Source organism: Oncorhynchus gorbuscha, linkage group LG09 (assembly GCF_021184085.1).
Source record: "Oncorhynchus gorbuscha isolate QuinsamMale2020 ecotype Even-year linkage group LG09, OgorEven_v1.0, whole genome shotgun sequence".
NCBI classification, from domain to species: domain Eukaryota; kingdom Metazoa; phylum Chordata; class Actinopteri; order Salmoniformes; family Salmonidae; genus Oncorhynchus; species Oncorhynchus gorbuscha.
The window spans coordinates 42639708-42655683 of NC_060181.1; the positions used below are offsets into that span (position 1 = coordinate 42639708).

Here is a 15976-nt window from a genome sequence, read left to right on the forward strand (position 1 = left end):
GACTATTTATTTTTGATTTTTCGTTCACCGTTTACACCTGTTGTTTTGGGTCATCCCTGGCTAGTATGTCATAATCCTTCTATTAATTGGTCTAGTAATTCTATCCTATCCTGGAATGTTTCTTGTCATGTGAAGTGTTTAATGTCTGCCATCCCTCCCGTTTCTTCTGTCCCTACTTCTCAGGAGGAACCTGGCGATTTGACAGGAGTGCCGGAGGAATATCATGATCTGCGCACGGTCTTCAGTCGGTCCCGAGCCAACTCCCTTCCTCCTCACCGGTCGTATGATTGTAGTATTGATCTCCTTCCGGGGACCACTCCTCCTCGGGGTAGACTATACTCTCTGTCGGCTCCCGAACGTAAGGCTCTCGAGGATTATTTGTCTGTGTCTCTTGACGCCGGTACCATAGTGCCTTCTTCCTCTCCGGCCGGGGCGGGGTTCTTTTTTGTTAAGAAGAAGGACGGTACTCTGCGCCCCTGCGTGGATTATCGAGGCTGAATGACATAACGGTTAAGAATCGTTATCCGCTTCCCCTTATGTCATCAGCCTTCGAGATTCTGCAGGGAGCCAGGTGCTTTACTAAGTTGGACCTTCGTAACGCTTACCATCTCGTGCGCATCAGAGAGGGGGACGAGTGGAAAACGGCGTTTAACACTCCGTTAGGGCATTTTGAGTACCGGGTTCTGCCGTTTGGTCTCGCCAATGCGCCAGCTGTTTTTCAGGCATTAGTTAATGATGTTCTGAGAGACATGCTGAACATCTTTGTTTTTGTCTATCTTGACGATATCCTGATTTTTCTCCGTCACTCGAGATTCATGTTCAGCACGTTCGACGTGTTCTACAGCGCCTTTTAGAGAATTGTCTCTACGTAAAGGCTGAGAAGTGCTCTTTTCATGTCTCCTCCGTTACTTTTCTCGGTTCCGTTATTTCCGCTGAAGGCATTCAGATGGATTCCGCTAAGGTCCAAGCTGTCAGTGATTGGCCCGTTCCAAGGTCACGTGTCGAGTTGCAGCGCTTTTTAGGTTTCGCTAATTTCTATCGGCGTTTCATTCGTAATTTCGGTCAAGTTGCTGCCCCTCTCACAGCTCTTACTTCTGTCAAGACGTGTTTTAAGTGGTCCGGTTCCGCCCAGGGAGCTTTTGATCTTCTAAAAGAACGTTTTACGTCCGCTCCTATCCTCGTTACTCCTGACGTCACTAGACAATTCATTGTCGAGGTTGACGCTTCAGAGGTAGGCGTGGGAGCCATTCTATCCCAGCGCTTCCAGTCTGACGATAAGGTTCATCCTTGCGCTTATTTTTCTCATCGCCTGTCGCCATCTGAGCTCAACTATGATGTGGGTAACCGTGAACTGCTCGCCATCCGCTTAGCCCTAGGCGAATGGCGACAGTGGTTGGAGGGGGCGACCGTTCCTTTTGTCGTTTGGACAGACCATAAGAACCTTGAGTACATCCGTTCTGCCAAACGACTTAATGCCCGTCAAGCTCGTTGGGCGTTGTTTTTCGCTCGTTTCGAGTTTGTGATTTCTTACCGTCCGGGTAGCAAGAACACCAAGCCTGATGCCTTATCCCGTCTGTTTAGTTCTTCTGTGGCTTCTACTGATCCCGAGGGGATTCTTCCTTATGGGCGTGTTGTCGGGTTAACAGTCTGGGGAATTGAAAGACAGGTTAAGCAAGCACTCACGCACACTGCGTCGCCGCGCGCTTGTCCTAGTAACCTCCTTTTCGTTCCTGTTTCCACTCGTCTGGCTGTTCTTCAGTGGGCTCACTCTGCCAAGTTAGCTGGTCATCCCGGTGTTCGAGGCACTCTTGCGTCTATTCGCCAGCGCTTTTGGTGGCCGACTCAGGAGCGTGACACGCGCCGTTTCGTGGCTGCTTGTTCGGACTGCGCGCAGACTAAGTCGGGTAACTCTCCTCCTGCCGGTCGTCTCAGACCGCTCCCCATTCCTTCTCGACCATGGTCTCACATCGCCCTAGACTTCATTACCGGTCTGCCTTTGTCTGCGGGGAAGACTGTGATTCTTACGGTTGTCGATAGGTTCTCTAAGGCGGCACATTTCATTCCCCTCGCTAAACTTCCTTCCGCTAAGGAGACGGCACAAATCATTATCGAGAATGTATTCAGAATTCATGGCCTCCCGTTAGACGCCGTTTCAGACAGAGGCCCGCAATTCACGTCACAGTTTTGGAGGGAGTTCTGTCGTTTGATTGGTGCGTCCGTCAGTCTCTCTTCCGGGTTTCATCCCCAGTCTAACGGTCAAGCAGAGAGGGCCAATCAGACGATTGGTCGCATACTACGCAGCCTTTCTTTCAGAAACCCTGCGTCTTGGGCAGAACAGCTCCCCTGGGCAGAATACGCTCACAATTCGCTTCCTTCGTCTGCTACCGGGTTATCTCCGTTTCAGAGTAGTCTGGGTTACCAGCCTCCTCTGTTCTCATCCCAGCTTGCCGAGTCCAGCGTTCCCTCCGCTCAAGCGTTTGTCCAACGTTGTGAGCGCACCTGGAGGAGGGTGAGGTCTGCACTTTGCCGTTACAGGGCACAGACTGTGAGAGCCGCCAATAAACGCAGGATTAAGAGTCCAAGGTATTGTTGCGGCCAGAGAGTGTGGCTTTCCACTCGCAACCTTCCTCTTACGACAGCTTCTCGTAAGTTGACTCCGCGGTTCATTGGTCCGTTCCGTGTCTCCCAGGTCGTCAATCCTGTCGCTGTGCGACTGCTTCTTCCGCGACATCTTCGTCGCGTCCATCCTGTCTTCCATGTCTCCTGTGTTAAGCCCTTTCTTCGCACCCCCGTTCGTCTTCCCTCCCCCCTCCCGTCCTTGTCGAGAGCGCACCTATTTACAAGGTACATAAGATCATGGACATGCGTTCTCGGGGACGGGGTCACCAATACTTAGTGGATTGGGAGGGTTACGGTCCTGAGGAGAGGAGTTGGGTTCCGTCTCGGGACGTGCTGGACCGTTCACTCATTGATGATTTCCTCCGTTGCCGCCAGGATTCCTCCTCGAGTGCGCCAGGAGGCGCTCGGTGAGTGGGGGTACTGTCATGTTTTGTCATTTATTATCACGTCTTGTCCCTGTGCTTCCCATTCTATTCGTTTCCCTCTGCTGGTCTTATTAGGTTCTTTCCCTCTTTCTATCCCTCTCTCTCCCCCTCCCTCTCTCACTCTCTCGCTCTCTCTTCTCTCTATCGTTCCGTTCCTGCTCCCAGCTGTTCCTATTCCCCTAATCATCATTTAGCCTTCCCACACCTGTTCCCGATCCTTTTCCCTGATTAGAGTCCCTATTTCTCTCCTTGTTTCCCGTTTCTGCCCTGTCGGTTCCTTGTCTAGAATTCACCGTGCTGTGTTTGTGTATCGCCCTGTCGTGTCGTGTTTTCCTCAGATGCTGCGTGGTGAGCAGGTGTCTGAGTCTGTCTGGTTCAAGTGCCTTCCCGAGGCAACCTGCTGTTCACCTGCTGTTCAAGATCGAGTCTCCAGTTTGTCCTCGTCATTTCGAGTGAAAGTTGTGTTTTTTGATTGTATTTACTTTACTGGATTAAAGACTCTGTTTTCGCCAAGTCGCTTTTGGGTCCTCTTTCACCTGCATGACAATCTCTGCCAAAGAGACCATACAAAGACAGAGCGGGTCTCCCGAGTGGCGCAGCGGTCTAAGGCACTGCATCGCAGTGCTAGAGGCGTTACTATAGACCCGGGTTCGATCCCAGGCTGTCGCAGCCGACCACGACCGGTAGACCCCTTGGCAGGGTTGTGTTTCGGTAGTGAATGTGGCAACCGAGGACGAACGATTTTTATGTGCTACGCGTTTCAGCACACAGCGGTCCTGTTCTGTAAGCTTGTGTGGTCTACCACTTTGCGCCGGAGTCGTTGTTGCTCCTAGTGTTTTCCACCTCATCATAATAGTACTTACAGTTGACCGGGGAGCTATAGCAGGGCCAAAATTTGACCAAATTACTTGTTGGTGCCATGTTGAAAGTCACTGAGCTCTTCAGTAAGGCCATTCTACTGCCAATGTTTGTCTATGGGGATTTGATGGATGTGTGCTCTATGACTTTGGGAAACCGTGAGTACCATGTGATAATAGAGTTCATCCCAATACTGCCCATTCTGTCCTGATATACCCCAAAATGCTTACATGTATAACCTTTGACCTCCCAGGATGGGCCCTTGAAGATAGCATTACCATTCCTATAATTTCATACCTTAATTTGTTTATACCTTATTAAATGTCCTTAGTTTTCAAAGATTTCCCCTGGTAATAAAATGTCATACCCTCATTCCTGTTGGCCCAACTAACCACGTATTGGTCATAATATTAATGCCAGGGATAACCACATTTAGCCAGCTACCTCCGATAAGTGGTTATCGTACCAAAATATAACCCACAGACATGGACCTTCATGAAAATCTTAATAGACTTTGCCACCCCAAAGTGGAAAAATATGGGATATTTGGCCCTCTATCCATGGACTATATGGGCCATTCTAGAGTAGCATCAACTGTCTGAATGTTCCATTTCAGGGACTGCCAGTTCTCAAAGTTTGTTGGCAAGGTCTGTGCCCGTAAAGGAGTTATATGGTGCCTGACACGGGCAGCAACTGAGACAACCTCAAGGTCTCTGTTGGTTTGCAAACCTGCAGTGATAACCGAAGTGCCGTGTAAGTAATCTTCATTGTACAGTCATTTCTTACAAGCATCAATGTATGTTCTGTACACAACAGCCAAATAGAAAAGGAACAAGGATAACATGTATATAAGGCTCAGTAAGAGTTACGTACATATCCAGGAAGGTGGCTGAAATTGAACAGAATCCCAGTCAACGTGATCCCATTTCAGACACCTTGTCTGATGCTATCCCTGTCCTTGTCTGGCGACTTGAGGAATCTCTCTCTCTCTCTATTCAATTCATTGGCATGGGAAGCATGTGTTTACATTGCCAAAGCAAGTGAAATAGATAATAAACAAAAGTGAAATTAACAATAAAAATGAACTGTAAAACATTACACTCAAAAGTTCCAATGGAATAGAGTAATTTCAAATGTCATATTATGTGTATATATAGTGTTGTAACGATGTGCAAATAGTTAAAGTACAATAGGGAAAATAAATCAACATAAATATGGGTTGTATTTACAATGGTGCTTGTTCTTCATTGGGTGCCCTTTTCTTGTGGCAACAGGTCACAAATCTTGCTGCTGACTGCACACTGTGCTATTTCACAAATAGATAGGTGTGTTTATCAAATATTGGATTTGTTTTCAAGTTCTTTGTGGGTCTGTATATTCTGAGGGAAGTATTTATCTCTAATATGGTCATACATTTGGCAGGAATTTAGGAAGTGCAGCTCAGTTTCCACCTCATTTTGTGGGCAGTGTGCACATAGCCTGTCTTCTCTTGAGAGCCAGGTCTGCCTATGGTGGCTTTTTCAAAAGCAATGCTATGCTCACTGAGTCTGTTCCTTAAGTTTGGGTCAGTCACAGTGGTCAAGTATTCTGCCACGGTGTACTCTCTGTTTAGGGCCAAATAGAATTCTAGTTTGTTCTGAGTTCTTTTGTTAATTCTTTCCAATGTGTTAAGGAATTATCTTTTTGTTTTCTCATGATTTTGTTTGGGTCTAATTGTGTTGCTGTCCTGAGGCTCTGTGGGGTCTGTTTGTGTCTGTGAACAGAGCCCCAGGATCAGCTTGCTTAGGGCACTCTTCTCCAGGTTCATCTCTCCCTCTTTTACGTCTACTCCCGCTATCCTGGCAACCATCATTACACACACCTGCGCCCTATCATCAGTCACACCAGGACTTCCTTACTACCTCCATTACTTACCATTTATCGAGCACTCTGTTTTGTCAGTCATCAGGTAGTATTGTTTGTGTTTCCATGTCAGATGATTCTCTTGTTTTGTATCGTTCCATGTTCGTTATCATTAAACTCACTAACTGCACCTGCTTCCTGACTCCCTGCGTCTACGTTACACACTCTCTCTCTCTCTCTCTCTCTCTCTCTCTCTCTCTCTCTCTCTCTCTCTCTCTCTCTCTCTCTCTCTCTCTCTTTGGGGGAGTAGAACATGAAATCCAGACAACAGTTAGCGTAATATTGGGATTTAATCTTTACGTAGTCATAATCACTTTAATTTTAGTGTCATTTTGTTATCTGGGTCATGCAGCCCCCTGAAAGACATAACATCTGGTCATGTGAGGCCTGCCGAAGATTGTGGATGTTTGCTCTACACATGCATTATTCACAAAGCCCAGCACAGTCCACAGTAAGTACTCAATGGACTAGACGGGGCTACTACACCTGCATACTGACAAGGTGTGTGTGCATTTGTGTATGCATGCCTATACGGGTGAAGGGTGGAACCATGAATATACATTACGACTGCTAGCAGAGGAATGAAGGGTTTTATGAATGCAGGGGATGAACAGAAAGACTGAGCAATGAATGACACAGTCCTCTTGTGTCAAGAACCCATGGTAAATCAAAGGTATGAAAGCCAGCATGCCACTGCATCTTCCACAGGGAGACTGGAACTACGTTCCAAATGGAACCCTATTCCCTAAATAGTGCACTACTTTTGACCAGGGCCATGGGGCTTATTCACTGTTGATGTTGAGACTGGTGTTTTGCGGTTACTATTTAATGAAGCTGCCAGTTGAGGACTTGTGAGGCATCTGTTTCTCAAACTAGACACTCTAATGTACTTGTCCTCTTGCTCAGTTGTGCAACGGGGCCTCCCACTCCTCTTTCTATTCTGGTTAGAGACAGTTTGCGCTGTTCTGTGAAGGGAGTAGTACACAGCGCTGTACGTGATCTTCAGTTTCTTGGCAATTTCTCTCATGAAATAGCCTTCATTTCTCAGAACAAGAATAGACTGATGAGTTTCAGAAGAAAGTTATTTGTTTCTGGCCATTTTGAGCCTGTAATTGAACCCACCAATGCTGATGCTCCACATACTCAACTAGTCTAAAGAAGGCCAGTTTTATTGCTTCTTTAAATCAGCACAACAGTTTTTAGTTGTGCTAACATAATTGCAAAAGGGTTTTCTAATGATTAATTAGCCTTTTAAAAGGATCAACTTGGATTAGCTAACACAACGTGCCATTGGAGCACAGGAGTGATGGTTAATGATAACGGGCCTCTGTATGCCTATGTAGATATCCCATTAAAAATCAGCCGTTTCTAGCTACAATAGTCATTTACAACATTAACAATATTTACACTTTATTTCTGATCAATTTTATGTTATTTTAATGGACAAAAAAAATGTGCTTTTCTTTCAAAGACAAGGACATTTCTAAGTGACCCCAAACTATTGAACCATAGTGTATATTTGACCAATAGTTCTCATCAATTTATTCCTTGAGATCTGTTTACCATTTCTTCCTTATAGGTTCTGAGCTATCAGGTATACATTAAATCAACTCTTGATATACCTTTGCAATCAACTTCTTTGGCATTGCATCTTCATTCAGTGCTTTTTAAAAGCTTTAGGTTCATCCAGATTCTGTTGAAGCGATTGAATAAGAGTTCTTAGTTGAAAGAACTTAACCCAATTTCTTCTTTGAATTTATTGAATGACAGTACAGAGTCTTCATAGTATATAATGTTCAAAATTCACAATGCCACTTAAGAACCAGGACTTAGGTGTTGTCATTAAATGCTGGAGGTAATGTGGGGTTGTTCCACACAAGGGTGCCTGGCGTTATGGGTTTCTTCCATTTCATGAATTGAAGTACATTTTTCCAAGCACAAATTTAATTGAAAATCCATTTGATTGTTATTTTGTTTTCTTTACAGCCTTGGACCCAAAGTAGTGAATATATTTTGAAATCATAGGGCATCACATTTATGTCTTCAATACTACTCCAAGCACAAGGACAGTCTGCTGTCCATTGTTTAAGTGAACGAGGTTGTGTGGCCCAGAAAGACATTTTCATATGAGGTTGTCCGACACCTCCAGCTTTATAAGGTAAGTGTAAAACATTCCATTTGACTCGGCCTTTCCATCCAAATCAAGTGGGAGAGTACATCTACAAGAGCTTTGCACACCTGGATTGTACAATATTGACACATTATTCTTTGAAAAATGATTCAAGCTCTGTCAAGTTGGTTGTTGATCATTGCTAGACAGCCATTTTGAAGTCTTGTCATTGATTTTCATGCCAATTTAAGTCATAACTGTAACTAGGCAACTCAGGAACATTCAATGTTGTCTTGGTAAGCAACTCAAGTGTACGTTTGGACTTATGTTGAAAGATGCATTTGTCTCCCAGTGTCTGTTGGAAGCAGACTGAACCAGGTTTTCCTCTAGGATTTAGCTCTATTCCGAGTCTTTTTATCCTAAATAACTCCCTAGTCCTTGCTGATGACAAGCATATCCAAAACATGATACAGCCATGACCATGTTTGGAAATGTGAAGAGTGGTACTCAGTGATGTATGGTGTTGGATTTGCCCCAAACATAATGCTTTGTATTCAGTAGTTAAAGTTATTTTCTTTGCCAAATGTTTTGCAGTTTTACTTTAGTGCCTTATTGCAAACAGGATGCATGCTTTGGAATATTTGTATTCTGTACAAGCTACTTTCTTTTCACTCTGTCATTTAGGTTAGTATTGTGAAGTAACCAGTGCCTATTTTAGCCTGTAAATCTTGGTGGGGCAAAGTGAACCCTTTTTTGTAGATGCATGCCAGCAAAGCCACTACACAACACAACATTAATTGCACTATAACGGTGAAAATGGTGCCCACAAACTGTTAGGGCCTACAGCAGTCCCAACAGTCCCAACCACTGCTACACCTTGCTATCAGCGGAGCCTTGCCTGGCATCGAAACAGTTCATTCAGCCTCATTTAATGCTTTAAAAAAACATAGCTGATATGGCTGACTTGCTTAAAGCAAATGTGGTTTCTACTGACAATTGAGATGTACAAACTATGGCATAAGGGGATGACGAGAGGATAAGAGGCAATCTGTCATTTCAATTAAGAAATTAATGAGCGAGCTTGGACAGACGAAGTCAATCTGTATATTTGTCCAGCAATTTTAAAATGTACTGCGACAGAGTTCAGAACATGGGCCGTTCTTACAGTATTCTCCCTGTACACCAAGTCAGAACCATAGGATAAATAGGGGGCGTATAAGGAGACAATGAAAGCTCTTACAATATTCAATGATGACATTTCTCTAAAACAGGCTATAGGAGAAATGTGCACCACCAAGTCAGAACAGTATGTTAAGTTATGAGGTGAAAAGGGACCAAATTATTAAGGTGAGGCACATGGGCTACTAACAGCTTACTACACAACGCACACTCAGTATTACTTTCTTAGCTACGGTATACATATCTCCCTGGCATATTACATGATTTATACAGCAGCATACAATGCATTTGTGGACACACCTTGTTGTGCTGTGCTCACTTGAACAGGAAGGTGGCTCGGCAGTCCTTCGTGGGTGAATCTTGTCATCAAACATTGTTATTAAATTCGGTCATTCTCTGGATTTATAGTGCTTTCAAAACAACTGGGATATCGGAAAAAAACAAGGTTGAATCATGACATGAGTGATCTTTAGGCCCGAGTTCCCGACTTGGAATTCCTAGTTGGATATCCATTCAAAACATATTTTCCCAGTCGTAGGTTGTTCCCTATTGTCTTGAACTCACTGAGGTCTGAGATTTCCCAGTTCCAAGTTTCCAGTTGTTTTGAACGTGGCAGAAGTCATGCTGGATTGACAGCATGGCCAGAATTGAATGTTTATCCTTTTAAGCTTAGAAAAGAGACCCTTAAACCCAGACTTGGACCACGCTCCCACTCCATTGAATAGCAGGCTGGTGATTGCTTTGCAATACTTGCTGTTAGCCACTGATTCCTTCCAAACCACTCATTGTTGAATTTGCGATTTCCAACTTGTTGTGTAATGTTCATGTCCAATGGTCGATGAGCACCGATACGTTTTATTTATAATTTCTCTTCGTCATTTCTCTTCACATGACAAGGATAGAAAAGGATTTGCCTGTAGATTGTCAACTTAATTCATGATGATGACTGCTAGCTAAGATTTTGAAAGTATGATGTTGACATGATCAGTCCAACCAAATATCTACAGTAGATACTGTATCCTTCCCCAGATCTGTGCCTGCACACGATCCTGTCTTGGAGCTCTACGGACAATTCCTTCGACCTCCTGGTTTTGTTTTTGCTCTGACATGCACTATCAACTGTGGGACCTTATATAGACAGGTGTGTGCCTTTCCAAATCATGTCCAGTCAATTGAATTTACCACAGGTGGACTCCAGTCAAGTTGTAAAAACATCTCAAGAATGATCACTGGAAACAGGATGCACCTGAGCTCAATTTCGAGTCTCATAGCAAAGGGTCTGAATAGTTATGTAAATAAGGTATTTCTTTTTTTGTGTATTTATACATTAGAATAAATGTCTAAAAAACAGTTTTTGCTTTGTCATTATGGGGTATTGTGTGTAGATTGATGAGGGGGAAAAAATATTCAATCTATTTTAGAATAAGGCTGCAATGTAACAAAATGTGGAAAAAGGGAAGGGGTCTGAATACTTTCTGAATGCACTGTCAATGTATGGTTGAGGGGAGGTTACTGTAGCTACTGTAAAACAACCTTCCACTAGAGGCACCATCATATTTCTCTCCAAATGATAGCCTAAAACTTTTCTAATTCCTTATGAGTAAATATTACATATATTACGGTAGTCTAGTAGAAGAGTGTATAAAAGTGTAGTAGTCTTATTTGTGTTGAAATATGCGATCCAACTGCTCCACACTCCAAAGTAATAAGGTTGATATAGTAGTCTGTCGAAGTAATCAGACCAGACAGATATTTTCAGATTTTCTTTTACTTTGACTATATTTCACCGCTTCAATTAAGTGAAACGTTTTAAACGTCTTACATTACCACAACAGTACTTTCAAAGAGCTGAAGTCACACAATTTTTCTTCATGGAAAATTACAATTTAATTCGAACCCTATTGTCAGATACGGTATGTCTGACAATACCCCTCATTTACTGTGATTAAGATAGGTTACCCCATAAAATAAAATAAAATAAAATGTTCATTAGCCTATTTAGGCCTACATCATATGGATGAATAACACGTGAATTTGTTCTATAGCTGATTGGAATTACTAGAAAATAATATTATTCAGCTATTTTGGGAATGATGATGATGGTGAGCGGTGCGCCTCGGGGCATTCTGTAGCCGTTTTCTTGGTTGTGATGTGTAATAAGATTGGACTGTTATATGAGGGGGTTGGCTGAGAGAGTCAGGAGAGGGGGTGTCTGCACTGTGATTTCCCAACGAAACGTCAACGTTAGAGCGCCACGGCAGCAAGGGAACTACAGCAGTGCTCTTCATGCGGGAAATTATGCCTGGTTTCTTGGGCAGAGAGGGACGCTCAAATCACCAGGGAAACATGAATATTACATATTTAACCTTTTGATTTAGGCCAGTAGACATACATTACTGTGTTAACCACAATGTTCTAGCAAAAAAAATCTCATTGCTGTGCTCGACACCGTCTGTCCCGTCGTCAGTATGGAGAAGACGATCTGCAGTCCGCATCCTGGGACAAATAAAACGAACTCTGGTTCACTGCTTTCGGACAAGGGGAATTCGGGGAGAAAGATCGGACGAGCTGGTTCTCACAGCCCCGGCTCGGCTTCGCTTGGGAACGGGGCCGGTGGAGGAGTGAGTCGGGGAGGTTTATTAGGAAACAGTATGCATTTTCAGCAAGCGTGTAAGCGTCAGTTAGAAGGAGTGTTGAGCAAATACACAAACTTAATTCAAGGATGGCAGAACAGGTAAGCAGCACTTTAAATCATGAGGTTCTTACCCACTGGTCAAATACTGGTTGGATCAACGTTGTTTCCACGTCATTTCAGCCCCATAAATCTATGTGATATTGAATCGACGTGGAAAACCGATTGGATTTGCAAAAAGTAATCAATGTAAGGGCGTTTCGTCATGGTTTCCATCAAACTTTTATCCTAAATCCAATGACATTGAGATTTTTTTGTTGGTTAAACGTTGAATTCACATTGGTTGACAACTCACTCAAATGTAAATCAAAACTAGACGTTGAACTGACGTCTCTGGGTAGTGTCATAAAGTGTAATGTTCCTTGGTGCATGCATGCTGTTAGTTTTTCCTCCACCTTGCACTGCAAAGGTCAGTGGTGTGTGGAGTGATAACGTGTCACTGTTTCAAGGGCTACAAGGTTGCAGCCATAGACTAGACAATTGAAACATTGTAATTTTGCCAGCTACAGAGCCTGTGCATATTGGATAACAATAAAGTTCCTCATGCATGATTTAGCATTTGTAGGCCTTGCATAGCCAACATCTCTAACGCATAGATACTGGGACAGGCATTCTCTACAACCAGTGGCGATTTTTAGCTGGTAAATCTTGGTGGGGTAAACCCCCCCCCAACCCAACATTTTTTAGGTGCATGCCAGAAAAGACACAACACAACACTAAACAATGCATTAATTGCACTATAACGGTGACAAACAGTGCCCACAAACTGTTAGGGCCTACGTAAAGCTGTCCCAACACCTTACCACCGCTAGACCTGGCTATCTTACAGTATTCTCCCTGTACACCAAGTCAGAACCGTAGGATAAATAAAGGGGGCATTTAAGCAGACAAGGAAACCTCTTACAATATTTGATGTTTACATTTCTCTAAAATAGGCTAAATGTTCACCACCAAGTCAGAACGGTAGACAAAATGAGGTTGAGGCACATGGGCTACTAACAGCTCACTACATAACATACACTTAGTATTACTTTCTTAGCTACAGTGTACATATCGCCCTAGCATATTACATAATTTATGCCGCTGCATACCAGATATTTTTGGACTCATCTTGCTGTGCTGTGCTTGTTGTGTAATATTCATGGTTGTTTTATCTATAATTTCTCTTAATTTGAAAAGGATTTGCCCGTAGATTGTCGACTTGATTCGTGATGACTGCTAGCTAAGATTTTGAAAGTATGATGTTGACTTGATCAGTCCAATCAAAGCTACAGTAGATATAACATGATTTGACAAAATGTATTTTGTGGCCAATGACCTTGAGCCATCTTGAATGGGCACTTCCAATGTAACTCTATGGCAGCACCCATGGTGCTTGAATTTTCAAGCTCTACCCTTAGATTTTTCAGTGACATAGTGTCCCCATGAGTGACAGAACACTGAGCCAATCACAGCGTAACTAGAGAACATTACCAACCCCTACGCTCTGTATATTCTGCTGCCTGCCACACCACCACAAAGAACTGAGCTCGGCTGAAACACCTGCATTTTGGAGCTGCCTTACTCAAGAAAGAAAAAAGAGAATGTGTTTGTATGCGGCTTTATTAACTCCATGTTTTTACATTTTTTATTTGACATTGTTTGCAGACAAAAAATGTGTGTGTATGTACACTACCGGTCAAAAGTTTTCGAATACCTACTCATTCAAGGGTTTCATTATTTTTATTATTTTCTACATTATAGAATAATAGTGAAGACATCACAACTAAGAAATAACACATGGAATTATGAAGTAACCAAAAAAGTGTTAAACAAATCAAAGTATATTTGAGATTCTTCAAATAGCCACCCTTTGCCTTGACAGGTTGGCACACTCTTGGCATTCTCTCAACCAGCTTGATAAGGTAGTCACCTGGAATGCATTTAAATTAAGTGTGCCTTGTTAAAAGTACATTTTAGAATTTCTTTGCTTGAGACAATCAGTTGTTGTGACACGGTAGCTTTATTTGGTAAAAGACCAAGTCCATATTATGGCAAGAACAGCTCAAATAAGCAAAGAGAAACAACAGTCCATCATTACTTTCAGACATGAAGGTCAGTCAATATGGAACATTTCAAGAACTTTCTCCAAGTGCAGTCGCAAAAACCATCAAGCGCTATGATGAAACTGGCTCTCATGAGGACCGCCACAGGAAAGGAAGACCCAGAGTTACCTCTGCTGCAGAGGAGAAGTACATTAGAGTTATCAGCCTCAGAAATTACAGCCCAAATAAATGCTTCACAGAGTTCAAGTAACAGACACATCTCAACATCAACTGTTCAGAGGAGACTGAGTGAATCAGGCCTTCGTGGTCAAATTGCTGCAAAGAAACCACTACTAAAGAACACAAATAAGAAGAAGAGACTTGCTTGGGCCAAGAAACACAAGCAATTGACATTAGACCAGTGGAAATCTGTCCTTTGGTCTGATGAGTCCAAATTTGAGATTTTTGATTCCTTTGTGAGACGCAGAGTACGGATGATCTCAAATATTTAAAAAATCAAATATAAAATAGATTTTGCTTTGTTTAACACTTTTTATGGTTACTACAAGCAATACAACTGGCCTTCTTTACAATTAGTTGAGTATCTGGAGCATCAGCATTTGTGGGTTTGATTTACAGGCTCAAATGTCCAGAAACAAGGAACATTCTTCTGAAACTCGTCAGTCTATTCTTGTTCTGACAAATGAAGGCTATTCCATGCGAGAAATTGCCAAGAAACTGAAGATCTCGTACAACGCTGTGTACTACTCCAGTCACAGTACAGCACAAACTGTTTCTAACCAGAATAGATAGAGGATTGGGAGTCCCCGGTGCACAACTCGGCAAGAGGACAAGTACATTAGAGTTTCTAGTTTGAGAAACAGACCCCTCACAAATCCTCAGCTGGCAGCTTCATTAAATAGTACCAGTCTCAACATCAACAGTGAAGAGGTGACTCCAGGATGCTGGCCTTTTAGGCAGAGTTTCCAAGAATAAGCCACGTGTCAAAAAAAGCCAATAAAAAGATGAGCAAAAGTACACACACTGGACAGAGGAACTCTGCCTAGAAGGCCAGCATCCCGGAGTGGCCTCTTCACTGTTGACGTTGAGACTGGTGTTTTGCGGGTACTGTTTAATGAAGCTGCCAGTTGACAACTTGCGAGGTGTCTGTTTCTGGACGAAGAAGTCGTCATGACAGAGAAAAGGTTTATGGTCATAGTGCCTAATTGGCCACTTGAATACACTTCTTGACAAAAAGAGAACCAAAGGGGATTCTGTTTCATACATCAAATTCACAGTAAAAAATGGCCAGTATGATGACAAACAAACTAGTATTTTCTTCTGTGGGACTTTACACTCCCAACAGTTGTAAACAGGGAATCCTGGTATTATTCATGGTGAGATATCACTGTGCAGTGTGGCCCACTATCTATAGGGCTGCAGAGATGAGCTGAGGGACAGCAGTGTGCTAGAACACATACGGTGTACTGTATGGTCGGCGAAAGAGGTCGGAGAGAGTGGGAAGCTTGGTAGAGGAGAACAGAGCAGCAGGTGATTTGACATAGTGGCTGTTTTCAAATGGCATCTTATTCACAGCCCCAAACACTCAGCTAGGATGGCTGCTCTTCCAGGCCTTCTGTCCCCAGTCCACCTCCAAATGCACCAGCCTGGCTGAGCTGCCCCTACACAGTGATGCGTGTGTCCCAGACTCCCAGTCCTGGGCTCATACACTGGAACAGTGTAGTGTATGAGGACTGCCAGGTATTTGGGCTGGCACATGTGGTGTGTTTTAGAACGAGGTGAGTGGTTATGGATTCATAGTGGTTATCGATTCAAACCCAAAGGTGTTTGAAGGGTATGTGCCCTTTCTCACCACAACCTGAGTGAGGTGCATATATGCACAAATGATCTACCTCTTTCAAAAGGTTAGCTTGTACTACACATCAAGCAGTGTAAAACTCCACGAGGAGTTGGGTTTCAAGATGATTCTTCCACAAGAACAAAATACTACTTTATTTCTAAATGACTTTTTTTGTTGTATTAGAAGCAAATTGGTTATTTGGAGTTCATGGTAACTGTCCCATATTCAATTTAAAAAGAGCGCTGGACGCTGGGTGTCTTGGCTTTCAAGTTTAAAATTCGTTTTTGGTTCATTGATCTGGGTTGT

At 43.1% G+C, this 15976-nt stretch overlaps 1 protein-coding gene across 2 annotated transcripts in view; it reads left to right on the top strand.

The window, feature by feature from the left end:
• Positions 1-11253: 11253 nt before the first annotated feature.
• The window catches only part of LOC124043660 (oxysterol-binding protein-related protein 10-like), a 91171-nt gene continuing 86448 nt past the window's right edge, over positions 11254-15976 (top strand). For both annotated transcript variants that reach the window (XM_046362463.1, XM_046362464.1), the window contains exon 1: positions 11254-11827. In XM_046362463.1, coding sequence (XP_046218419.1) covers positions 11562-11827 — 266 coding nt within the window. In that variant the 5' untranslated portion in view covers positions 11254-11561. The remainder of the gene's footprint in view (positions 11828-15976) is intronic.